The following is a 26,761-nucleotide window of genomic DNA, read 5'->3' as shown; positions in this document are numbered from 1 at the left end:
ATGAATCCATGTTGCTAATATATTGGATTTTCGCAGACGATGAAAAGTCCAGAACGGCAACTTCAGAAAAATGTTCTAAGGATTTTGATATAAAAATTGTACTCGTAGTTTTGTTTAAGATGGAATAGTTGTAGTAAGTCTCTATTTTAATTTTAATGCTCTTATTTGAGATATTTACAAAAATATTTAATTATTAATAATAATTTATGAAATTATTTCATGAAGCAGACAGAAAAATGGTGAGATCATCAACTATCTCTTTGCTAAAATTCGCATATCTGAAGGAAACTGAGGAAATGTTTTTCGTAAATATTTCAGAATAAGATGTAATAAAGAAGGTAGAAAGTTTAATTAATAGATTTTCTAATTACAGCAAACTGAATATATTATTTCATGTATTTAAAGCATATTGTGGATGTTGATAGTCCCCGATAATTATTCCTGGTTTATTGATTATCTGGGAAGGGAAGCCTTTTCTGAAAGGTTTCTTAGAAAATGTAATTCTATTTGTGTTACTCTTGGAGAAAATTACAAAAATCTGACGTATGTTCGAGAAATAGAATCTGGGCTAAATTACCAATGTTCAGTTTTATTTTCTACCCAAGCACCGGTAGGATAATCACGAATATAAATAAGTTTGTATCAGATATCAGAAAAATACATTTGAAGGTATTTTTCTGGTTGAAAAATACCTTCAAATGTATTTTGATTGAAGATTTTGATTCAAATGATTTGAAGGTACAAAAAGGTGACGCTTATCGAACGCTTATTTCTTAAACTTTAATTCATTACTTATTTTTTTAATTCAGCTTAGGAAACACTTAAGTTATTTGTTTTTAATAAGAATTTCTCAAAATATATCACTTTCCTTTTAATTTTCTTATCATTTTAAAGTTTATTATCAGTGCACTGCAGTTTTCTATAAATTTAGTCTTCCCCCAGAAGAGATGATAGCAAAACACTTCCACGCAGTTATAAGAGAATACGAATTTTAGTAATATAAAAACAATTTAAAACACAAATCAGGAATATAAAATAAGTTTGTATCAGATATCAGAAAAATCAATTTGACAAAAGGTGACGCTTATCGAACGCTTATTTCTTAAACTTTAATTCATTACCTATTTTTTTAATTCAGCTTAGGAAACACTTAAGTTATTTGTTTTTAATAAGAATTTCTCAAAATATATCACTTTCCTTTTAATTTTCTTATCATTTTAAAGTTTATTATCAGTGCACTGCAGTTTTCTATAAATTTAGTCTTCCCCCAGAAGAGATGATAGCAAAACACTTCCACGCAGTTATAAGAGAATACGAATTTTAGTAATATAAAAACAATTCAAAACACAATTTCTGTCATTAATAATTAAGTAATGAAGAATAAATTAAATAATGAAGAATCTGTATGTTCCTCATATTATGGAAAACCGACGATGCCTAAAGCCACCGAAATTTTAATATACATGGTCCTCCATCCGAACATGTGACCTTGAAGCCCAAATTTTGAATTTCGAATTTTTTTCTATTTATTTATTTCCCTTTGATTAACGAATCCAGCGATTTAAAAGCGAACAATGCTAGCATTTTTATCCCAGCGCGCCAGACTGTTACCATTCGGCAAAATGTAATATATTTATCCTTCATTTTTAATCAATATTTTGGGCCATTTAGAAGCTATGTGTTGCCACTGCCTAAAATAAAACACTTTATCTTCAGTTTTGCCATTTTGCAAAGTGTCAGATATTTAACTTTTAAATTTAATCTGTCTGTTATTGATTAGACATCAAAATGATTTATAGAATGCAGTTCTTAAGGATATTTTACCTGCTTTTAAAATGAACGCAGTTCTTAAGAATATTTTTTCTGCTTTTAATTTGATTAATTTAAATAAAATACATCTAAACTTAGAGATCTCTAATAAGAAATATTAAACATGTTTATAAAATCTCACTAACTAGACTCATCAAAATTATTAAGATTTTCTTCTTTTTTATATAGTTAGTACTTGTTTAATTAACATAACAATAAAACTTACAAAGTTTTTTAACTTTTTTTCTTGAAAACAAATTGTTACTTTTTATTCTCATTTGTTTGATTCTGTCAAAAATTTCGCAAATGCTGAACAAAATTATGACGGAAGTACATTGAACCCATGTAGTCAAATAGCTTTTCTCCAAATTACAGGACACTGCAATCGCTAACCCTTGTATTTCACTTTAACTTTCAGTTAATCACATTCTATTAGTTACTTTGAACCAAGAATATCTTTTCTCCCAAAATAGAATAAAAGTTAGCGAAAGGAATTGGTATGATTTAAATGATTTAAGTACAAGAAAATATTGCAAAACAGAGTTAATTCTAGGTATGACTGAATGCTCAGTTCTTTCACAATTAACTAAATCTCTAGTCTAATTTCCTTTTAAAATCTAAATGAGAATAATTTTTACTCCCAACGAGAGGGATTTCGTTCCTGATTCGTACTATTTAATGAAATTACTGAAAAATTTTAAACAAAATAATTATATAGCAGGTACCTAATAAAATATATTAGAAGCATCTTTTGTTACAATAACGTTTAAATAATCATAAATTTATCAGTTTTACGCATTAGAAGTTAAATATGTTTTAATTTATATCAATTACAGGTATTGCTAAAAATAAATGCTAAAAAAACTTTGGAAAGACACCGCTAAGGATGTTTTTAATAGAAAAAGAGAAGAAATTTCACGATTTAATATACTTCTTTACAAAATTTAACAAATCTTTCTCAAAATTATTTAACCCTGAAACAAAAGTGCCGTCCATTATGAGCAAGCGGTTAGAATTTTATTGAAATATCCCAGCTAAATATACAGGTGTTTAAAAACTAAGCTCTAAGAAATTACCTTGCATTGCGAAAAAGAATGTGAGAGGTGTGGTGTATTTAATTATGGCAAAGCACACTAGGGCTATCTGCCTAAGAGGAGGGATGCCTTTCGTGGAGGACTTTCTAAGGAAAATTGGCTCGTATACACGTTACACATGGGGAAAACCACGAAAACACCCATGCAGCCAGCCCGTTCGCGGGATTCGAGCCTCGGACCGAACTATCAGTGTTCAGCGACTTTACCGCTCGGCCGCTGGTGGGCCCAAGAATGTGAGAGAAAAAATGGAAAGCACTCTCCAGTGCCTAACCGCTTAATGCGCGACCATACGATATATGATGAAAGTTTTTTTTGTTTTATTGAAATCCATTTCTTTAAAAAATTATCCATTATTTTTTAAATACCCTGTAGATGCTGAGCGTCGTTTCTGCATCTAGAGATGATTTTCTTGTATCTAGAGATGATTTACCTGTGAAGCATTTCTGCATTACGGTGCCTATTTTTTCTTATTTATTCAACAATATTTTCAGATATAAAACAAGTTTTTCAAATTTTTCGTAGCAGATTGTTTACAAAAAATTTCATGCAATGAAAAAATCGCGTTAGTCCATTAATCACTCATTTAAAGCAGACTATACTCTCATTTCACCCAGTTGTGCTACGTGATTGTCGCACAAATCGGATTTATATTAAGCGGCATTTTCTTATAACACATGCAACACAGCAGTGGCAAAGATCAGACAACACACACTTTCCTCTTCAGCTCCAAGGCTTTCGTTAGCCCCAATTCTTATAACAAATTTTCCTCCTCTTCCGGGTTAAGTTGTTTAATTTGCGTCTCCCTCTATATATGTCTTCAATTCTTCAACATCATTCATTGTTCTTCTTTAGCCAGTTTCCCACCTTTTCCCTCCCTCGCATTTACAAATCCTCACCATAAAAAATATCAAAAAGTTGCGACACATTTGCAACATTTTTTTAGTCTTCAACACATTTGCAACATTTGGTGATAAATATACTGAAACTTTTCGTGACAACCACCTCTGAAACTGAACAGTAATTCTCAGAACATAACAAATATTGATACATCACCGGTCAAGGCGACCTACAGGGTGCCCGGATACAAATCAGAACATAAAGGCGACCATTTTCACAAAAGGGGAGAAATCTTTTTGGAACCAGAGTATCTGTTTAGGTGGTTTCTCTGTAACATAAGAACATTTGGATAAAAATTAACAACCATACTAACAGACACATGGAGCCCTGTACGATATTTGTGGCTAAGTTGTCAAGTTGATTCATGCATCCTCACTGAGGACATCAAATGAATATCGTCAGCATACTAACCAGTATGCGAATAAGAAGAAGACAGACCTTATATTGCGAAAGACAACGTGACTGAAGAAACGGAAAGGGCTCTTCAACGCCTAACAGCTTAAGTGTGAACTGGCGCACGCGGCAAGCGTTTTTTTACGCTTTGACACTTGACGCCCCAACGGACCAGTGTGAACGCAGCTTAACTCGCGACCATGCAATCTATATTCAGTGCATTCTCTTGCCTCAAAAAATATCCATTAATTTTTAAACACCTGATAACTGAAATGATAAGGTGTTTCAAATAAAGTTTTTTTTTATTATTATTTTTTTAAATTTTCTCTTATTCTTCCTCTGCTTTTTCTTTTTCCCCTTCGTTCCTTTTTTTTTTTTTTTTTTTTTTTTTTTTTAATTATTATTATTATTTTTTTAAAAGCAGTTCATATTATCTTACCTTGCATAGTCTTCGGAAAACCTTGCATAGATCACTTTTCTCAACTATTTCATTAATTAATGTTTTTTCTTTTCCCTTCCCAAAAATACGTAAATTTTATTTTCAGAAGATTTTTTTCTGTAAATTCCTTCCATTGTTATATGTTCCAGACTGGCACTAATTCGTTGGCCCAAATCAGCAATATTCCACACCGAGGAATTTTAAAGCAATCTCACTGTAAACTAAGTATTAGGAAAATGGCGGGATGTTCAGAACTAGTTTTTGAACGAACTATTTTACGTATTCTAAACAATCATTCATTTATGGTACGCATTTTGTTGGAAATTATTTTCTAAATTAGCCGATATTAATCCAGACCCGTAATGACAATCATAAAAAACATATTAGTTTTTATTCCTCTCTAAGATTTTAGTCAGCGTCACAGATGAGTTAGTTATAGTCTACATTGTTAGTTTAAAACGTGGAATGTCTTCTTTTTGCAGCAATGGTTAACGTTTCAGTTGGGAAGTTTTTCTGCAACATATTCATGTCGACTGCACTGAAAATTTTGATTCTTTATTATTATGGCCCTTGTTATTTAAACAACGACAAGAGCTGTTATGTTACTGGAGTGTGACAAAGAGGAAATCCTATTCAGAGCTCTTCTCGTTTTGAGATTTTATTTGGCTAGAACTGCCACCAGTTAGCGACAGTTTGCAACAGCTCCCAGTAGGATTGCCATTTTTGCGCAGTTTATTGATAAAAGGGCTCTTAGCGTCGTTTAAATAACGGGAACTATACTAAAAATTGAAGTATCATGGCTGCATGGACGTTTTCGCAGCTATCCCAACATGTAACTTATAAACCAATTTCCCTTAGAACGCCCTCTATAAAAATCCCTTTTTTTAAATAGCCTCGATGTGCTTTGCCATTAAGAAATTGTCCGAACTGCTTTTTAACTAAAGCAAAATCATTTCATTGATGGCTTTAGCTCAGATGTAAAAATATAAGTTAAGTTTTCAGGTAAATAAAACTGGAAAAACACAAATTCTGATGATCCTAGTTTATTTTTTGCTTTCTCTTTTAACGTCTAGTAGCTGGAATTTTTTTTTTTATAAAGTGTGTTTACAGAATACGGTGGCTGTACAGCCCTTTGCGTTCAGGCATTTATGTTAGTTGTGCTCCGAGTGAACTATCGAGTAAAAACAATCCTCCAGTCTCGTAAGTAGACACATCCAAACTTTCAGTCAAACGACGCCATTCGATTATTTGAATTTATTTTGAAATTCTTCCTTAGTAGTCGCAATAATAAAGTATTCTAAACTTGGCTCTCGGGGTTTTAAGGGTAAACCTATTATAACCCATCATCGTAAAGGCAGTGTCTGCTTAGAGTTTAGAGCAAACTACGTTATATCGAAACATTGTCGATTATAATAATGTTAATTGGTTATACAATTCAATTTTTCAGAAGTGAAAAGCATCTTGAAATAACATGTTAGCTCCGTGCTTTCTTAAAAGGCAATAGATGAGATGTCTGTTGGCTGTCTCAGATGAATGTCTTGATGAATTATTCTGATATTTGGCTGACATATTTAATACATTTTCCATGTGTCTTTGTATTGGCTCATTCTTTTTAAAAATGATTTGACAAACCTTTTTCTTGGCGAGATTATGTATTTTCCCCAATTTTCGTCAATTTCTTTAAAGGTGGCGAGTGCCATTTCCTTACATTTGAAGACTGACTTAATAATATAATACTCCAAACTAAAGTTTATTTAAATCTTTTAAACTACCATGTGATTATTATTATTATTTCAAAATACTAGCTGCTTGCGCTGCCAGCCGCCTAAAATAGCTATAATAATAAAAACTCTGATGTGTACACCACATGACTTCCTTGTACGGAATATTAAATTATATGCATTTTTTCTTGCATTTCATTTAAACTTATTGGATTGAATTAAATCTACTTCGTCGATCGCGCATAAACCACAATAGAATAAACGCACTCTTTAAAATTCACTAATTGTTTACCATAGCGACACTCTGACGCCAGGTTCACTTAACAGCGTTACATTTCGTTCATATTATAACTCAGAATGCACAAAATTTATATCATTTCAAGAATTATCTAATCGTTGCCACATGTTCTATTCAAATATTATAATGAATCGTGTGTTCAGATGGTGGCTGTAGATGCAGAAGGAAGACGATACAGATTCTTCATTATTTAATAACAATTTGCTTCATCGAAAAATGTGTCACGTAACCCTAATTTTTGGTGACTTCAATGTTTCAAAGGTTAAAAATTCTATATTAAATGAAAATTTAATAATTGTATAACAGAATAAGACATGTTGGAACACATTTACTCTTGGTTAAAACAGAAAATCTCTATGTGTGTGTAATTATAGCAAAGCCTTGAGGGCTATTTGCCTAAGGGAAGGGATGCCTTCGTGGAGGACTTTCTAAGGGAAACTGACTCGTATACATGTTACACATGGGGATAACACACGAAAACGCCCATCAAGCCAGCCCGTTCGCGGGATTAGAACCTCGGACCGAACTACCAATGTTCAGCGACTTTACTGCTCGGCCGCTGGTGGGCCAAAAATCTCTATGACTCGTTTATAATATAGAATGATGTTATTATGAATGACCAAAAAACTTCTGAACAGCACGATTGATTTTAAATGAATTTTTTTTCATTTTTATATGAAGATAAGATGAAATTTCAGTACTATTTTCACTATGATTAAAAAAAAAAAAAAGTGGATAAATGGATAAGGAGAAACCATCCTTTCAGTTTTTCATAACATAATTACTTCGATTAAGGTCAATGTTCTTTACAAAAATCATTTCAGAGAATTTTTTTAGATAAATAGCAGAATATTTTATTGTACTTTTTTCCAAACCTTCAGACTCGAATACTTTTTTCTACATTGAACTAACTATAAGCCACAGACACTTGGGTGTGGCATTAGAGGTTTTTGACGACTCTTAACGCGAAATACTGGAAGAAAATTGACAGTTTACAGTGCGACTATGTTAATCTTCCTGCTTTGTCTTGACCTTTCTTCCGCATTTGAGGTCCACACCTTTCAGATAACTATAAGCCAGCTCATGAGCAACATGCAAAGAAAAACTGCCACTCAAAATCACGCCTCAAACTAAGCGATGATTACGAAAATAATAAAGAAAAACTAGTTCACTGGGTCGAATCACCAAAACTGCGAATTACTGACACACACAGCATGAAAACACTCCAAATCCTTTTATAACTATCAAATACCGTATTACTTCTTCTCTGATCTCTCCTCCTTGATGGAATATTCTTGACACGAATATAATCTTCGGTAATTGCGTTTGCTCCGGAGCTTTTAGTCACAGTTTAAGTTTGCTTCAAGAACGAAGTGAACAAAGAAAATAAAACTGCAGGATTAAAAGAAACTAGTTTCAGAAAGCTAGTCAGCTTTTTCCAGTGTCATACTTTTGTGTTGGGCATTAGCCTTAATACGGTACATCATTCTTTCATTATCAATGTTAAAGCCATTTTTAGGTCTTCGTTTGTGAGTGTGAGGTCTACCTAAATAATTCGATAGAGATGAGATTTAAAAATTTCAGTTGTTTTACGTATATATTTAATATTCTCTGACGTTTAATGCTTAATGCTTTCACTTGCGGAGAAAGTACTCTTCTCCACCATTTTTGTTGCAGATACTTGCAGCCATAGCCATATTAACCATTAAAAATAGTAACAAACTTTCTTTGTTTCCTATCTTGCTAACGCTTTCGAGTCAACGCTATTTCAGTCTTCAAGAAGAATGTGAAAAACCGAAGGCTTAATATTTGCCTAGTGAATTTAAAATAAGATGCGAATGCCTGGTGAAAATATATTGATTAGATGAGGTAACATATTATATGTACTAAAAATGTTTGTGCATAATGAAGTTTTACGTACAACATATTACATGTAATAAAAATTTTTGAAAATAGATGACACAGGAGTGATATTGGACAGCGTATTTAAATGACGACTTCATTGATGCATGAAGATTTAATTGTACACTGCGAAAAAAAAATGAGACAGTTCTATATCTCCCGTTCTACTGGGCAGATTGACGAAATTCAACTTGCGTTTTTCATGTCTCGAAAGCGCGACTTAGGATATATATTAGATTTATATATAGCATCATCCTAACATAGGTATTTTGACACAAACTCGAACTTTTTCAAAAAATGACATGCCATTTTTTTTCCATATTTCAATTCTATGACTCAAATTATGCCAGACTACCAAGTTTTGTAAAAATCGCAAGAGTAGTTTTTAAAAAATTAGCTCTCAAAATTTTAGCTCCTCAATGTTAATTCATTAATATCTCATTTTTTATTAAACCTTTTTTATTCCTCCTTACACATTTCAAAATTTAGGTTCATTCCAAATAAAATTCACCCATTTTATGATTTATTTTTAAAATATGTATTTTTAAATAATTTTTATAAATTTTTGAAAAAAATTTTGAATTAGAACCTATAAAATTTTTACCGTCATCTTAAAGTAGGTGTATTTCTAAGCATACCTGCAAAAAATTAGACTTTTTTATTCAAAATTTAAGATATACACGAATTTACATATTTGCGCGGTTTGAAATTTGGCGTCTTTTTTTAGCGATAATAACGCCAAATGTGGTTTATGAACTTTGTTAAGTTGAATTGCCACAGCTATTTTTAATCTTAAATTTTTACGGATAATTAATTATATGATATTTTTTCTCTCAATGATGCATAATAAATATTTATTAATACTATATGATAAGCTACTTTTTTAAAATTATAGGTGATATATATTATTCAAATTTTTAATAATTTCTTTCTTCCATCCTTTTTTTTTTTAATATTTATAAGAGTAAATTTTTACCTTCGCCGTGTTATCGCCTGCTACTTTACTTTAGCTGCATTTAAATTGAATTGTCTAAAACTGAGAACGTTCGTTTGATGTTTAGTTTCACAATGTTTTTAAGCAAACAGAAAGTTGACAGTTTGGTTCATGTCCCAGCTTTGAAAAATATATACATAAATATAAATTTTTATCTTAGAAAGAATGTTTTAAGTAGTAACTTTCTCTCGTGTTGTAGGTTATATAAAAAACATGTTCTTTAATATAGAAATTTTTAGGTTTAAAAAGTTTTAAATAATATGATTAAGATTTTTTGTACCCGATATAAGAATTCAGCCACTCAGTGGTACAGGATAAGCGCTGCTGAAGTGGTTTATTTCTTCCTCATTTAGCAAAAATCTTTTAATTCAAATATTTATCCTTGGGACTTTGCTTTAAACTTTATTTATAATTAAAATGTCTAGAAATTGAAAAGCTATCTTCAGCTAAAACGCATTTGATGCAACGGATATTTTAAAAAAAATTACAAGAATACAAAATTTATGGAAGTGTTATCAGGTTCAGTGTTCCTCCTTACTTGCTTTGGGAACATTAAATGACCTGACTCGGAACAGGGAGCTTACTAAAGCTATGTTCAATAAATGTGGGAAGTAGACAAGATACACAGGAAGGGTATACGAAACCCTTTATTTTTCTCTCTTTACAATGATTTCCGGACTTCGGAATACAGAGACCAACCACTTGTGGTCTGAACGTAAGAATATAAAAATATTAACTAAATTCTAACTAACTAACTTTGGATTAATAAACAAGTGTCTACTTGAAGATTGGCCGTATATTAACAGAAAGGCCGTATGTAGTACAGAGAACTGTTAACACTACGATACGTTTAAAATTATCAAGAGGATTAAACCTCTGGCCTTGAAGGCAACCAGCAACCGAATAAAACTGCTATGGCAAGCGGCCTGCTCCTAATCGCTCCTTCCTCTCTCTTGCTTGGCAAAAAGCCACAACTTAAGTACTTGGCGTTCGCCAGACAAATTTTGCATAAATAAGTTAACCCTTTTAATTCTGGCCGGAAGTAGAAAATAAGAAGTGATAGTAAAGATTTAAAATAAAATAAACGTTAGTAAAACTTAAGATCCTTACAGTGTAACAATCGAAAAGTTTTAATTTTCTTGTGTCAGCACTGAAAACATATGTAGAAGTAAAGAAGGAAATTTGGGGGAAAAGCAAAAACTTAAAGGGGAATACCAAAGAGAAAATACTTGGACGTGCACACCAGCAAATAGCGGCAACTGAGTTAGTAACTAACGGAAAAGACAAAAACCATATCATTGCAGTTTAAGTTGAAGAGCGACTGGTTTTCGACTATATGGTTGTATAAATTTAAATTACGTTATAGAACATCACATCGTATCATAAACAGAACATCCCATGATTTCTCAGTCGAATTACTTAAAGATTCAGAAATTTATTCAGTGACGTTAAAAGGTATTACGTGGTGTAGTGGTCTGCACGCTCGATGCGTATTCGAGAGGTCCGTGGTTCGATTCCCGGAGAGGGCATTGTTCATTTTTCATTTCCCCTGCTTCCTCCCCAAAAAAATACCTAATGTCTCTACAGTGGCGCCCGAACTAAAAGGTGGTGAAAGATGATTCTTCACCACCAGGATTTGGCGACTGGGTCCCCTAATCTCTACCCTTTAAAAGTATATAAGGTATTTAAAAGTATATAACGGGAGTATATGAGGTATTTCTCCCGCCTTCTTAGCGTGCCTTCGTGGTGTAGTAGTCTGCACGCTCGGCGCGTATTCGAGAGGTCCGTGGCTCGATTCCCGGCGATGTAATTGCTCATTTTTCAAGTTTCCTGCTTCCAAAAAATCCTAATGTCTCTAAAACGTATATGGATATCATCTAAAGGCTTTTCGTCTTGATGAAACCAGTCTTTCCTTTCATCTCACACATTCAAAATGCTTGGCCTTTAAAGACTGATAAAGGCTCTGACCAAATACTGACAAAAGGATTGAATTGGATTATTAAGTTACGGCAAAGCAGGGCTATCTGCCTAAAAGGAAGGATGCCTTCGTGAAGAACTTTTTAAGAAAACAAGCTGACATACACTTTAAAAATGAGAAAAACCACGAAAAAGTCCAATGAACCAGACCATTCGCAGGGATTCGAACCCCGGAGCGAACTACCAGTATTCAGAGACTTTACTTTTCGGCCGTTTGTGGGCCCATTTGAAATGGAAGGCGATAAATTTATTTAAAATTAATGTCATAAATACCAAGATGTTAAAAAAAGTTGGATGCTTTTTAATATACTTGCAGAATACCTGAAGAAAAAAAAGCAAGCCATTAAGAAGAAAAAAATAAATTTTTGCATAAAATTTAGTATTTTTTTAAATTTAAAACTTTTTAATCTTATGGTATTTGATTCTTGCGATTTCAAAAATAAAATATTAATAATATTTTAAGAAATTAAATATAGGAGATAAAATTGCGTAAAGCAATGGGCACAATGATAAAACTGTTTAAAGCAATGTATGCAAATCATCCTAAATTAAAATGTCGGATATTATATCTCTCTTATTTATATATCTTTTCTGAATGGAACATTGAAAGGCGTGTTAACTGTGCTGTACTGTATTTTCTCTTTTAATATATGCTGTTTTCAAACGCATCGTAGTCTGGGTCACAAAGTATTCTTTCGAAAGAATCGAAATTCAAATAAATAAAATCAAATTCTGGAAAATTTATATTAATGCGGAGTACGAATGAATGAATAGAAAATTTTAAAAAAATTACCTGAAGAGACAATGCAACACAAAAAATTTAAATAAGTGTCTGAAAATTCAAAAATTACCTAAAATAATAACTATGACTAAACAAGTATAGTATAAAGAACACTACTTGAAAAAAAATTATAATAATAAACGATGTACCTTTTATTTAAACTAGGCAATTCGAATGAGTAAATAGAAATTTTTAAAACAGTTATTTGAAAGAAACCATGCAACTTAAAATGAAATTCAAAAAAGAAAAAAAAAAAAAATATATTTAAAATAATAATATAAAAAACATTATTTGAAAGAAAGAACGATTGTGACTTTTTTCCTATGTCTATGTCATAACGCAATTAAGAGACAATCGGCCTAGTGCGGCCTTTACCAATATATTATAAATAGGGTATCTTTAATGTTGAGTTGAGTCCAGTAAGATGGAACGTACTTTTTGCACCTAGTGCAGAGTCTGTAGACGAGAAGTAAACGTGGCGCCATCTTTTGGCAAAACTTGTAGTAAGCGTGAGCGGGGCTGAGGATAGAACCCACGGTGTGAAGATCTGCATCTTGAGGATTTCTGCCGCTCGGCTATGCTCCTCTTGAGAGAGAAAAGCTAGACAAAGTTTCTGCATATTTGATTTAGCTGATTTAATTCTCAGAGTTATTGAGGTTATTGATTTCATGAGATAAAAGGTTTTCTGATCTTTGAAAATGTTAATGATATCTGCGAAAGTTTCCTGTGGGTTTTTCTGCTTAATTTTGTCACTTTTTAAAGTTTTTTAGGCATTTCTTGATTAGATTGGGCTGAAGCTTGAATGAATTCGGGGAAGTCATCTTTAGTGGAAATTTCTTGTGGTTTTTGTAACTTCTCTAAATGTTTGAATATTTTTCTGTATACCATACAACCACGATAAGAAGAAACGTGATTTTCGTGACAGTAAATGCAAGTTAGTTTTTCATCTGGTTTTAATTTACAGGTATTGGATATCTGTGATTTTTTTCCGCACTTAACAGCATCTGACCTTTTTTAAAGCAATTATTTTGGGAGTGCCTAAACTCCTGGCGATTGAAACATTGAATTGAGCGTTTTCTGAGCTGATATAACTTTTTTCCCTTCACGCACAAATGTAAAAAAGGAAAGGAAAATAGGTTGCCATATATTAAGAAGTTCGCCAAGTGAACTATTCTTGGCGCAAAAAAAAGAGCCAATATAAATGTTTGAATTTCTCCGTAAATTTCGCACAAAATTTTACAAAATTTAAATATCTAGACATAATTTGAGTCGTAGAATTAAAATATGTAAAAAAAATTGGTATGCTATTTCAGAAAAAGTCCGATTTTGCGTCAAAATACCTATGTTAGAATAGTGCTGTATATAAATCTAATATATATCCTAAGTCGCGCTTTCGAGCCATGAAAAACGCAATTTGAATTTTGTCAATCCGCCGAGTAGAACTGCCCCTTTTCTTTTTTCCCCGCAGTGTAAATCAAGATGCAGCTCACGCAGATCATTTTTATTCAAGCTCAACTTCATAGACAAACATATTGAAAAATTACAGAGACAGGTGTTTAGATATATTCACAAATTTTAAACACCGATAGAAGCGAAGCAACAAACGACATCTGCAGCATAGAAAAGTGCAGAAGAGATGCACAGATTCCAATATGATACATTACTAGGAATGGTTTTGCTTTATTTTTTATGAATGATATATCGTGCATTTAACACAGTTAAGGCGTTTAAGTACACTATCCTCTATTTAGCACAGTTTTATAAAAGAATCGTAAGTTAGAATAACTATGAAATCTTTATTTAATAAATCAGAGAGTTTTCCTAACTCAAGTAGAATGCAAATCAAAATTAACAACCTTCACAAACATTTAAATTGAAATGTTGAAAAAAGAACTTTCAAGAGATTCATTTTATATTTTATAAGTTTTAAATATCTTCAGGTTACCTATTAGGCTTTCAAGTCAGGATTATATTCCAAAAAATAACATAACATAGCTGAAAAAGAAAGAAGCTCAAGTACAATGCAATTACAAAGTCTTTTTAAAACTTCTGAATCAAAAACCGTATGTAGAATCCCCTTTCGCCAATATGTATCTTTCGGCGCTCGCTTGTTTTTGACGTTGCCGAGTTTATTATGAAACGGTCACACTAATTTATTCTAGCAATAAGCCCCAACTCTCTAACGAATCGAATGAGCGAAAGTGTAGAACTCAGTATGGTATGAAATACTTGGGAATGAGAATCAGAGAGTTAAAAAGAAAAAATCCAACATTAAAGTTATAGAAATATTAATGCATACATGTACTTCTGTACATGTAACGTAACTGTAACGTAACCGACAATACCTTTAACCGACAACGTGTACGTTTAAACAAAAAACTTGCGACAATGTCTTAAAAAAATATATCGATAGTTATCCGATTAAAGGTCGTTTCCAAATTACGCAACGAGAAGGTTTACGGACAAGTAAGATATTTTTGTTTTTATTTAATGCTATGCAGAGTACAGACTAAAATCAGACAAAAAAGCAACCTTATGTTAGTGCAGATTATGAAATACATTTCGAAAGCTATCAGGCATTTGTTCCTCTGTTTTAGGAGTGGGAAAGAAAATTTCAGCAGTGATACTTTGATACTTTGGTTGGTTATTCTGACATGCAGCGGGAGATGCACTACTCCTGCTCTTCCAGATTCCTGAATGAATCCCCTTAGGATCCTGACATATGTGAAAGTCCAAAAATGAAGCTTCTCCAGTTGAGATAGCCTTCTAAAAGTAATAGAGAAATGAAGCCCTGATCAGCAGGCCATGTCTGAGACAGCTGCAGAAGGACAGGGAGGTGGGGAAACCTGGCCGGAACACATGAAGAAGTTTGTAGAATTCGAAACGTAGTCAAACTACTGAGTGTGTAAGCTGAGCTCTCATTAATCAGTTTAGGTAGACTGTAACAAGTGAGCACCGAAAGGGCGAAGAAGTTTATCTTCAACAAGTATATCTTCCACAAGTATGTCGAAACGTAAGATATTGGCGAAATTAGCCGGATTGTAGCTAATCGCTCTATTGAAGAATTTTTCATTGATGCGATTAATAAATTCTTTAATTTTTTCTAAATCCGAGTGCAGACTATGATTTCTGACGAAGTCTCCGGTGATTATTCATAAGAACATGTTTTGAACGACTTGAAGTTTTTTGTAGTCCTTGTCTTTTTCGTTTGACCAGACAGGGAAAGCGTATGTGAGAATCGGTCGAATGATCGTAATATAAAGTCCCTTTTACAGATGTAGAGATAGCTGTTCATATTTTAACAGTGGGAACAGTTTGAACATAATTTTGTAGGCCTTTTCACATACCAGACATCCCGTGATCGTTCCGTGAAAAATTACTATTGAAGATAACTCCGAGGTAGCTTGCTTTGTTGACTCTTGGGATGGGGGAGCTAAAAAGGGTGACTTGAGTTTCAATTTGGTCGAGTTTGCGATACTTCCTGATGAGAAGAACTCTAGATTTTGAGGGCAGAATGCTGAATTTCCAAAAAACACATCATTTTTCTATGGCTGGAATTTTTTCTTGCAGCCTGGCCATAGCATGGTCCGTTCGACGTGATTTGGAAACAATTGCCGTGTAATTGGCGTAGCTGGCTAGGATAATGTTAACGTCGTCTGGAAAGCTGGGGAAATCGTTAGCGTAAATTATGTAAAATAAAGACCCAAGGATGTTAGCTTGCGGAATACCAGCTAGGATATTCTTTACAGTAGAAATCGCCTCTCCGTGCCTGACAGTGAAAGTTCGCTTTTCGAGAAAAGAGTTTATGAGCAAAACCAGTTCACGAGGTAGGTCCAGTCTGATAAGTTTGTAGAGCAGACCTGGATACCAGATGCGATCAAAAGCTTTTGCCACGTTTAGCATCAGGATTGCAACACTCATTTTATTGTTGATCCCCGAGCCTATGAATTCACTGAGGCGAACAAGCCGCATCGAAGTAGAGAGTTTTTTTCTGAATCCGTGCTGATGATCCGCTAAACACTGAAGGTTGTTGATCAGTCTGTTATATATGAGCCTTTCGAAAATTTTGCTGATAGATGACAGCAGGCTAACGGGCCTGTAGTTTGAGGAATTTTCATGCTCTTTTCCTGGTTTCGAACTGAGAAAGATGTTTGCATGTTTCCACGTCTGTGGAAAGGACTGATTATAGAAACAGGCATTAAAAAAAACACGCGAGTTTGCAGATGTGAGTTTTGAACGGCATGTTATTGAGCATGGACCTTTTTGGGGTTTGAGAGATCTGATGATTTTATTTACTTCATGAGGAGTGAGCAGATTTGCGACATTCATAGTACTAGGCACGTTCATCCATCTATATACGTAATCGGTTACTTGCAGGTCAGATTTATGGTTAACAGGAAAGGAGTTTGGAAAGAATTGTTCGGCCAGGTGATTAGGAAAGAGAGGCCAGGTGACGAGGAAAAAAATTACAACTTTAAAAATTCGTGTAATGTATTAAAAGTTCATATAATTATAATTATTATTAAAAATTTGTTTAATTAATTAAAAAATTAGAATATTAAAAAAGTATCGCAATATGATTCGCTGTATGAAGTTAAGCATCTGAAATAATTGTGCCATAGCTCTGTTACTTTAAGCTTAATTCCCAAAAATTAAAGACATAGAATATAAAGGTTTTATTTAGAATGAGCTATTCAAAACGACAAAGCCGAATGTCAGAAAACAGCATTTACTATCATATTATTTTATCACAAATTAACATCAGGTGGAGATTTGAGCTCACATAATAAATAATAATAAAATTAATCACGATGTAGCTGATTTATTCAATTGGATTTCTTGCCTTCGAGGCTTACAAAAAACCCCTTATTGAAGTGGCAATATGTTTGTTTGGTCAGAACTTTATAGCTGAGCATCGAAAAAAAGTAATCAAAGTATTTAGAAAACCCGAAAAATGACTTTCTGGTTTCGGTTCAGCCAATCGTTTGTATAAAACATACATACTTTATAAATCTGGAAAAAAGTCATTTATAAGTATTCTATTTGTCATTATTACTAGCGAATTTAATTCTAAAGGTGTAAATATGCTGAAACATTACGATACAATAAATTGCATAGACCATCGGTTCTCAACCTCTTGACTAACGCAAACAAAAACTGAAAAACTTTAGTACCATTTTACAATGATTATTTTTCAGTTTCTCAATAGAAATATTAAAAAATTATATATTGCCATTTGCAGAAGAAGTTGCCTATTTGTATTAAATATACACACCTAAAAATATTAGATTAAACATTGGTTATCATTTTAATTATCAAAATTTAAGTTACAATACTTTAATTCTAAAATTCATTGTGAAATTTGGGCCTGTTTAAGAGAGATCAATTTCTTTATGTCAGGTCATATTTCACTTAGCTTTAACCATAAATTGGGATCTACTTTTAGTTTTGTTCGGTATATTTTTTAGCCTAAAGGACGTTAGCCCAGAATTCCATTTTGGCATTTCGCGTCGAAAACTTTGAATGTCCGCATCATTTTTCAAATTGTAGCCAAAAAATATTAGAGCCATGTATTATATTTAAAGAAATTAAATAATGAATAATCTGCATAAATGTATGTTTCTCGCACTGTGATAAAACAACGGCACCTAGAAACATCAAATTTTGAATAACGTACATCTCCACCCGAATATGGGCGTCTGGAAGTCCAAATTTGGAATTTGTTGTATTATCTACTTCATACTTTGTAAAACTTTAATGAATTTTTTATTAACAAACTCAACGATTTCAAAGCGAGCAATAGCAACACTGTACGAAAAAAAAAAAAAAAAAAAAAAATCGCCAGCGAGTGAGACTGTGTATCGGAAATTCTAAAGATATACTCATTTTAAAATTATTTTGCGATATTGCTGTTGAATTGAATTTTATGGTTTAAGTGGGAAGAACATTATATTTAATAAATAAAGGTAAAACACAAAATGTTAAAAAAAGCCCCTGTGGGCGTAATGTAAAATCTGAAAGATTTCAGATTTTATTCATTTATTTATTTATTTATTTTTCAAATATAACATGGGAGATAATCTTTGTTCATACAGATAGGTTATGCAAAAAGGGAATAAAAATTTAATAGCTAAATTTGAAATGCTTTAAATTCTTTTCTTCAGTTCAGCCTAAAGTTAAATTTTTTAAACTTCAGTAAAGAGTTTAGTTACAGAAAATTTCTATCAATTTTGCTGTCTTGACGAGATTTTTTAATTTAATAGATAAAAATTTGGTTTCTTTGCGTACCACCTATTTTTCTCTTGTGTACCACCGGTTGAGAATCCCTGACATCGACCATATAAATAAATACTCAGCGTAAAATTATTCATAGTCATTCTCTGAAGAGTGATATGTCAGTAATAGGTTGTGGCGCCATCTGTCGGCTTGTTTGTGAATACTTTCTCTCTGTGATTATATCTTCTATTTACTGCTTACAAACTAATCACCATTCTCTTGCTCATTCAAATCCCTCCAACGAATGCTTAGAGGAACGAATATTTAATAAAATTTTTACTAAAACTTAATTTTAAAGTATTGACATTTCAAATAGAATGAAAGAATCTAAATATTTTAGTGAAGTCTCTTCACGCTAACTTAAAGATCATTTTTAGAGAAATAACGACACAGCATTATTTTAGCAGAGAAAACTATTAAAAAAGTCCGCTGGAACGGTCAACCGCCTAAAGTAGTTATTATTAAAAAAAAAGAGGGAGAGTCTATAGTATAATAATTTTAATCAATCTAGCTAGTGTAATTTCTCAAGCCTAGCTTATAATTAATAGCAATAAAGATGAAGAAGTGCCTTTATTAGTTTTAAATTGCTTATTATATTAATAAAAACAGATTATATTTCAAAAGAAAATAAAATATCTTACGCTTTACCGAATAACAATGCCCTGGCGCGTGGAATATAAAATATTTTATTTTGGGTAATGGCAAAACATTTATTTTAAATCTGAGATTTTTAATTGAACATTTTCCTTTAATTGAGCATTTTCCTTTCCCCTTATTTTTTCTTTATATTCCCCCCTTTTTAAAATTCTACTAGTAATTTTTAAAGGTATCTAAATTGTCATAAAGTCACATAGCTTGTAATTAATTACAGAAATTTTTCAAAAACACTTGTAAGATGTTCGAGCTGGTATTATGAAAATCCTTGAGTCATTTTATAAATGCAAATGAGTCGAATTTAAGAAAGAACAGGAATGCAGAAACATCAAGGAAGTACAAACCAAATTGGTGCCAACCCTCAAAATTAGAACCTGGATCATTATCATATCTTAAGGATACGAGTTAACATAAAAACGCAGAGTAGAAAATACAGCATATAACAATTAGTGAGATTTAGTTACATGAAAAGCAAAATATTTATAGTAATAAGCTACGAATTTACACAAAAATGATTAATTATTGTTACACTCAAAGGTGTTCTCAAAAACTGAATAAAGAATGATTAGAGATTTCGGCTGCGTGGATCTCCGGCATTCTAGTGGACATTTTCTTGGTTATGTGTGGCAGTTGGAAACCTTTAAAATATTCCACTAATTTTCGCGATTACCTTAAACATCTCAGAAAGGAAACTTATAGCATTAATATCGTGGGCAATGCTTCCACAATTATTTTGAGAAGTTTTATTTTGAATCACGTGGGAATACAGCCTGCTCTGGGTTGTAGGGAAACTATGGCATCCAAAATATCTTTATTAACAACGGTGGATATGCTGTTTAAATTTATTACTAGGATTACACTTTCCGAAAGATTTTTGCTGAGGAGAATTTCGAACAACGTCTAATGTTTGCAGTATGTGTAATTTGCAGACACTTGCAACAATTCACATTTTCAATTGAGCTTTTTGGCATAACATTCAGAGCTTTTATGTGGTCCGGCACTCTTCAGGCACATAGGTTTCAATTTGTGCTCTTCAGACGTTATCAAAGTTTAATTAAATTAAATAACTAAATAATTGACAGTTATGACACTGAATGATATTTCTCTTTATCTGGCGGGGTAAGAGAGGTATTAAAGTTCATGAATGTAGAAATAGCATAAATGTTTTCTACTCCTTTCTCGTTAGCCAGTTGTATTTGATCAAGGAGCACGGGGACCTTGGTTTTAAGATGGTGTATTATAGCAACATTTTTAACTTTAAAGTTAAGAGTTCTAATTTCCTCAGTAATTTCATAAATGGTCAATCTACAGTAAGACTTCTTGGCGCAACTTTAACTAATCTTTCAGATGAGAGGAAAATAACTGATTGAACTCGAAAAATAAATATCTTACACTTCGCAGGCAACGCATTGCTTCTAAATAGTTAAACTGATCTATAAAATTCCATTTAAGCTCGCATAAAATATTAATATAAATAAATGGTAAAAGTTTACAATTGGGTGCCCCTTGTTTTTTCGGCGATTCTTTTTTGAAGCCAAGATCGGGGCCAGGAAGGCACAGTTTCAAGATGGGCGCTACACAAAACCAAAATATGAAGTCAAAGAATTGCACAAACTCGGTGTCCATGTACACATCGATCTATTTTCGCTTTAAAAAATCGAGAAGCTAAAACAATTTAATAAGTTTAAAACTATCATGGTAACCAGAAATGGGGTTTCATCGCCAAAACTATACAAAATTTGTCACTAATCGAAAGGGCACCCAATTCTACACTAGAGCTAAATAAATAAGTTCGAAATTCAAAGTTCGGATTTCGAGGTACACATGTTCGGGTGAAAGACTATGCGTGTTCGATATTTGGTAGGAAGTCTTCGTTTTTCCATAGTGGGAGTGATACAGGTACAGGCTCTTCATTATTAAATAACTAACCGCTGGTTACCTAAAATAGTAAATAATAAAAAGAAATAAAAAATGTTTTTAATGAGTATAATGAGACTGATTTCGTAGATCTTAGCTAGTGATTAAAGAACAGAAATAAGGAATTATTAGCAGAAATAAAGAATTGCATTAATGCTTTTACATCACTTAGTTTGCTAATCAGTAACATACGCAGGAACAACAATTAATAACAGAAATTAAAAGAATTAATAACAGAAATAAAGAATTGCATTAATGTTTTTATATCGTTTAGTTTGTTAGACGGGAACAAACACAGGAAAAACACACACAGTGTCATTAAAAAATTACGATACAGGTGAAACAGGCTACGGCTGAATTTTAAGCACTGAATATACAGTATAATGCATACGTCAGGGGATGATAGAAACAAAAACTACTATCTTCAGCACACTAATAAAAAAATTAAAACGTCACTATTGAGAATAGAGAGAATGCTATTGAGAATAGAGAGAATGCTATTGAGAATAGAGAGAATGCTATTGAGAATAGAGAGAATGCTATTGAGAATAGAGGAATGAATGAAATTTTAACGGAGGATATGTATGTATGAAAATAGAGGGAGAAGAGTCCAACACTTTTTGAGCACGACCCCCTGTCAGTGTAACTCAAGTTGTCAAACAGATTGTGATAGCGAGAAATATTTTCTCGGAATCCGAAGGTTAGCTAAGAACAAAGTAACAATTTTCGTCCTCCGTATTTGTTACATCTTTCCAAAAATTCTTCTACAGGTGCTCTTTTTTGCGGGAAGACAATAACATTGGAAACAAAAATTTACCCGTTGTCATAAATCCACAACACTTCCTCGATAATAAGCCTTTAAGCCTTTCAGATGTGGGTAGTGGTTTTCCGTTCCTTAAAAGTCTCAATTTCCGTCCAAAGGCTTGTTCCCCAAAGAAAAAGAGATATGCATTCAGAAGTTAGAATAAATTTTTAATTTTATTATTAAAATAAAATTTTCGAGATCAAACAAATTTTCTGCTGAAACTGCGGTTCAGTTACATAAAAGAAGGGTCAGAGGCCTCTTATGGCGCAGTTTAAGCTCTGATGGCACTCTAAACAAATTGAAAGGTAAACTGCCTTTACTCATTGCATAAAAGCAAGATATTTTTATGTCACCCGAATAATTTCATAAAATGTTATGAAAATGCCCATACCTAACCACACCTTTAAAGGTTATGAACATGCCCACACCGACTGTTCACCAAAATTAAGATCTTCATATGGTTTTTTGCCGTAGCCTTGATGACGTCTGCTTTCTTCATGATGTCGAACTTCATAAGGGTTCCAGCACCTTCGCGCCACATCGAAAGACGAGTGACCTAGAAAAGGTCTTGCTGCTATTCAAATTGCCTGCGCCAGTTAGGCAAACCTCCATCCGCTCTCTAACAGATAGATTAAATTTGAAAATAAATAAATAAATAAATATCTTCGCCGAATGACAGCAAACTGGAGGATGGAAGGTAAAAATATATGACAACGGACAGTGGCAACACATTTCTTTTAAATTGCTGAATTTATTTATTATTATTTTTTATTATTATTAAATTTGAAAGACAAATGTTTCACGCTTTACCAAGTGGTAACATGGTCTTTTTTAAAAGTTGAGTTTTCTGATTAAATTTGGAACATATATAACTTATGGGTCACCGAATAGTAACACACTGCTTTTAAATCGTCAAATGTGTTAATCAAAATTTGACTAAATATGAAATAAATAAAAAGTCAATTCGAAATTCCGACTTCGAGGTGCATATTTCGAGTGGAGAACTGGGTATGTTCGATAGTTGATGGCTGTGTGTGCTGCCTTTTTGCCACAGGGTAAGGAACATACATACATACAACGTACAATACATATATACGAACAGATTCTTTATTATTTAATAATGCAGAAGTCATAAGGATGACAATGTATAACGGTAGCAAAATCATAGAAATATACTGCAATGGAAATGCAAAGTGATGGCAATAAAACAGGGATTCTCAACCAGATTGAATAATTTTAGGAAGGGAATCTGGTGAGGCTTTTATTTACCTGTACTTAATTTTAGTCTTTTAATATAAAAAGAAATTGCTTTTATTCGAATTTTGGCATTCACCAACATATTCTATACTTTTTGCGTTTAATTTATAAAACACATACAGAAAATAATTTAAATTAAACAAATCTAAATGTATTTTCCGAGTTATGGAAAGGATGGGAAAAGAATGATCATCTAGCTATGATGAAAGGGCACAAATTTTGAAAACTATAATACACTGAATACAAAAAAAATAATAAATAAATAAATAAATAAAAATGGGTGGTAACACAAATAAAAGAAACAAAAAAAAAATGTTGCCGCCAAATGTAATCGCCATGTATTATTTTTAAAGAAATAATATAGCGAATTTTAAAAAAAATGTATGGTAACCCTTAATACTCTATCGGAATTCTAAAAATATGCTTGCTTTAAAAATTTTGTGCTATCGAAATTTGTGGGGTGTATGTGCAAAGAAAGTGATGTTTGATAAATAAAGTTAAAAAAAAAAAAAAAAAGTTAATAATAAAAAGAACAAAAAAACTGGAGTAAGTCACCTGCTTAAGCAAATTTAACACTGACATGATAAACTAAAAAGAGACTGAAAAAAATATAAAAGAGGTGGTACAACATTTATATATATATATATATATATAATAATTACATGTTTTAATTTTTACTTTTACAATTGTAATATTATTCTTCGTGATGATTTAATTCCAGTCCCCGTTAAAACATTATTAACATTTTGCTTTCAAATTACTTCAAAACATCTTTCAAAATATAACTTACCAGTATGGATGCACACTTTTAAAATAATTCTACTTTAATTAAACTTAGGAGATAATATAATCAATTAATCAATACTGTTTAGGAAATAAATTATTTATATATATATATATATATATATATATATATATATATTTATTTATTTATTTATTTATTTTTTTCGTATCATCGTATCGAGAATTCTAAAAATTTACTGCTTTTAAAAATTTTGCGATTTTATTGATGAATTTTAAGTGGCGTAAGTGCGAAGAAAGCGATGCTTCATACTCAAGTTAAAAGGAAAAAACAGTGTATTAGCAGGAGTGAGCCCGACAGCAGACTGATGAACTGCGCGCTCAGCGAGAGCATAAAGAACCTTAAAAAAAAACCTCTGGTGTGTTGTTAAAATTTGATTCCTTTCAGATTTTCTGCTTTTTTTATTGTTGCATTTTATTTAATTTTAATTCTTCCTATTTTTTTTTTTTTTTTTTTTTAGTTTATTGTCATTTTTATTTATTTTTGGTCATCATTTGGACGAATTTCCATAGGGTGTTCTTAAATTTCACAAAGAAAGCCTTGCATACAGAATTAAAAAAGATTTAATAAAACCATAAAACAGTTGCAATTATTCTCTACTAGTTTTTGAAAAATTAAAAATAAGTAAACCTAGATTTAAAAATATTGAAAAAGAGACAGTAAGGAAACTAATAAACCATTCCTTTTAACTTCTATTACCACTAAAACAGAATCACAGATTTTTACAACATTAAGTTTGCCAACTTACGTTCATGATGAAGATCCTGAATCTTTCTCCTGAACAAGTTACAGCAAATGACTGACAGTTGGAAGATCAACAGCTTTTTATAACAACGAGGCCAGAGAGGATCCTAACATTGAAATAGAAAAGAAAACAAAGCCACAACACCACATACAAACAAAACAAAAAGGCACCAAAGCCGAAGAATCATCAATGCCGAGGTCACGACTCCGGTTAGCGTATCTACTTTCTTCTTTGCTTCACAGCTGCCCCTGAAAGTGGGTCGTTCAAATTAATGCGGGGGGAAAGGAGTTTTGATGCAGAAGCAGTGAATCAATCCCTAAATCATTAGATTATACGAAAAGGTATCAAGGACCATGTGAGAGTTTTCTGGTAAGGGTCAACAATCTGTCCGAGAAAGTTGGGTCACAGGTTGCGCAGGGAGTTCGTGACGGAGGTCCGCCTGCTAAGTTTGCAACAGTTTTCAACCTTGGGTTTAAGATATTTCCTTAGCAATAATGCGCTACCTCCTTCTAAGAACGAATTGTGAACTTTCTATTTCCTTCTTCCCTTTTAACTAATTATATTGCATAATTATGACAAAAATTAAACTTTGACCTTTGCAAACTGAAATACTAACTGTAAAATAAAGTTTATGTTAAGTTAGGTAACAGCTTTTTTTTAACCTTAATATGAACTTTTATTTTGTTTTGTTTACATTAAACTGATCGTGAAAAATAAAAGGAATAAAAATAATAAAAAAACAAAATCTGAAATGTTTCAGAATTTAAATTACGTCCAAAGGGGCGTTTTTTAACATTTTGTGTGTTACCTTTCTTTATTAAATATCATGTTCCTCGCACTTAAACCATAAGATCCAGTGCAACAGCAATATCGCAAAATAGTTTTAAAACGAGCATATCTTTAGAATTTCCGATACAGAGACTCACGCGCTGGAGATAAAAATGTTTTTTCTGCACAACGTTGCCATTGCTCGCTTTGAAATCCTTGAGTTTGTTAATCAAAAATTCGTCAAAGTTTTAAAAAATAGGAAATCGATCATAAAACAAATTTCAAATTTCAAATTTGGTCTTCCACATGCTCATATTCGTTGGAGGATTACGTTATTCAAAATTCGATGACTCTATGTACCGTTGTTTTATCACAATACGAGAAATATACATACATTTATACAGATTTTTCATTATTTAATTTCTTCAAATATAATGCAGGACTCTAACATTTTGTGGCAACAGTTTGAAAAGTGAACCGACATTTATCCGTCCGACGCAAAATGCCAAAATGAAAGTAATAGTCCTTCGGGACTCAAGTCCCTTTGGACTAATAATAAAGCAAAACATAATTTAAAAAAATATCTGATACGTTTCAGATTTTAAATTACTTCCAAAGGGGCGTTTTTTTAACATTTTTGTGTGTTACCTTTATTTATTAAATAAACCATGTTCTACGTACTCAAACCATAAAATTCAGTTCAACAGCAATATCGCAAAATAATTTTAAAATGAGCATATCTTTAGAATTTCCGATTCAAAGTCTCGCGCGCTGGAGATAATTTTTTCCCGCGTGCAGTGGTGCCATTGCTCGCTTTGAAATCGTTTAGTTTGTTAATCAAAAATTCGTTGAAGTATTACAAAATATGAAATCGATAATAAAACAAATTTCAAATTCAAATTAGGGCTTCTACGTGCCCATATTCTATTCTATGGAAGATTACGTTATTCAAATTTTGATGGCTGTAAGTACCGTTGTTTTATCACAATACGAGAAACATACATACATTCATGCAGATTCTTCATCCTTTAATTTCTTTAACTATAACACAGGGCGATAATATTTGGTGGCAACAATTTGAAAAGTGAAACAACGCTTATCGTGAATCGACGCAAAATGCCAAAGCAAAAAAATAATCCTTCTGGGCAAATTGTCCCTTTGGACTAATAACGAAATTTTTTTGACAGTACGCTTAATAATTATGAATTTGAATTTATGTACCGTAGTACTTC

The 26,761-nt window shown here is 32.3% G+C and overlaps 1 protein-coding gene across 2 annotated transcripts in view; it reads right to left on the bottom strand.

Annotated features, from left to right (window-relative positions):
* LOC118194487 (uncharacterized) overlaps nucleotides 1–26,761 on the bottom strand; it is a 131,855-nt gene that overhangs the window by 38,009 nt on the left and 67,085 nt on the right. Inside the window, exon 1 of one of the 2 annotated variants that reach the window (XM_035365632.2) lies at nucleotides 24,765–25,123. The exons of the other annotated variant lie outside the window; for it this stretch is intronic. Within the exon in view, the coding sequence (XP_035221523.1) occupies nucleotides 24,765–24,770 (6 nt within the window). The 5' untranslated portion in view covers nucleotides 24,771–25,123. Of the gene's footprint in view, nucleotides 1–24,764; nucleotides 25,124–26,761 lie in introns of those variants that run through there. 2 annotated transcript variants of the gene reach the window in all.

The sequence above is a fragment of the Stegodyphus dumicola genome, chromosome 6 (genome assembly GCF_044657685.1).
Source record: "Stegodyphus dumicola isolate Sdum_Otavi_A_Nest chromosome 6, ASM4465768v1".
Classification (NCBI taxonomy): domain Eukaryota; kingdom Metazoa; phylum Arthropoda; class Arachnida; order Araneae; family Eresidae; genus Stegodyphus; species Stegodyphus dumicola.
Note: the sequence above shows the minus strand (reverse complement) of the source record. Positions and strands in the feature narration are given on the sequence as shown.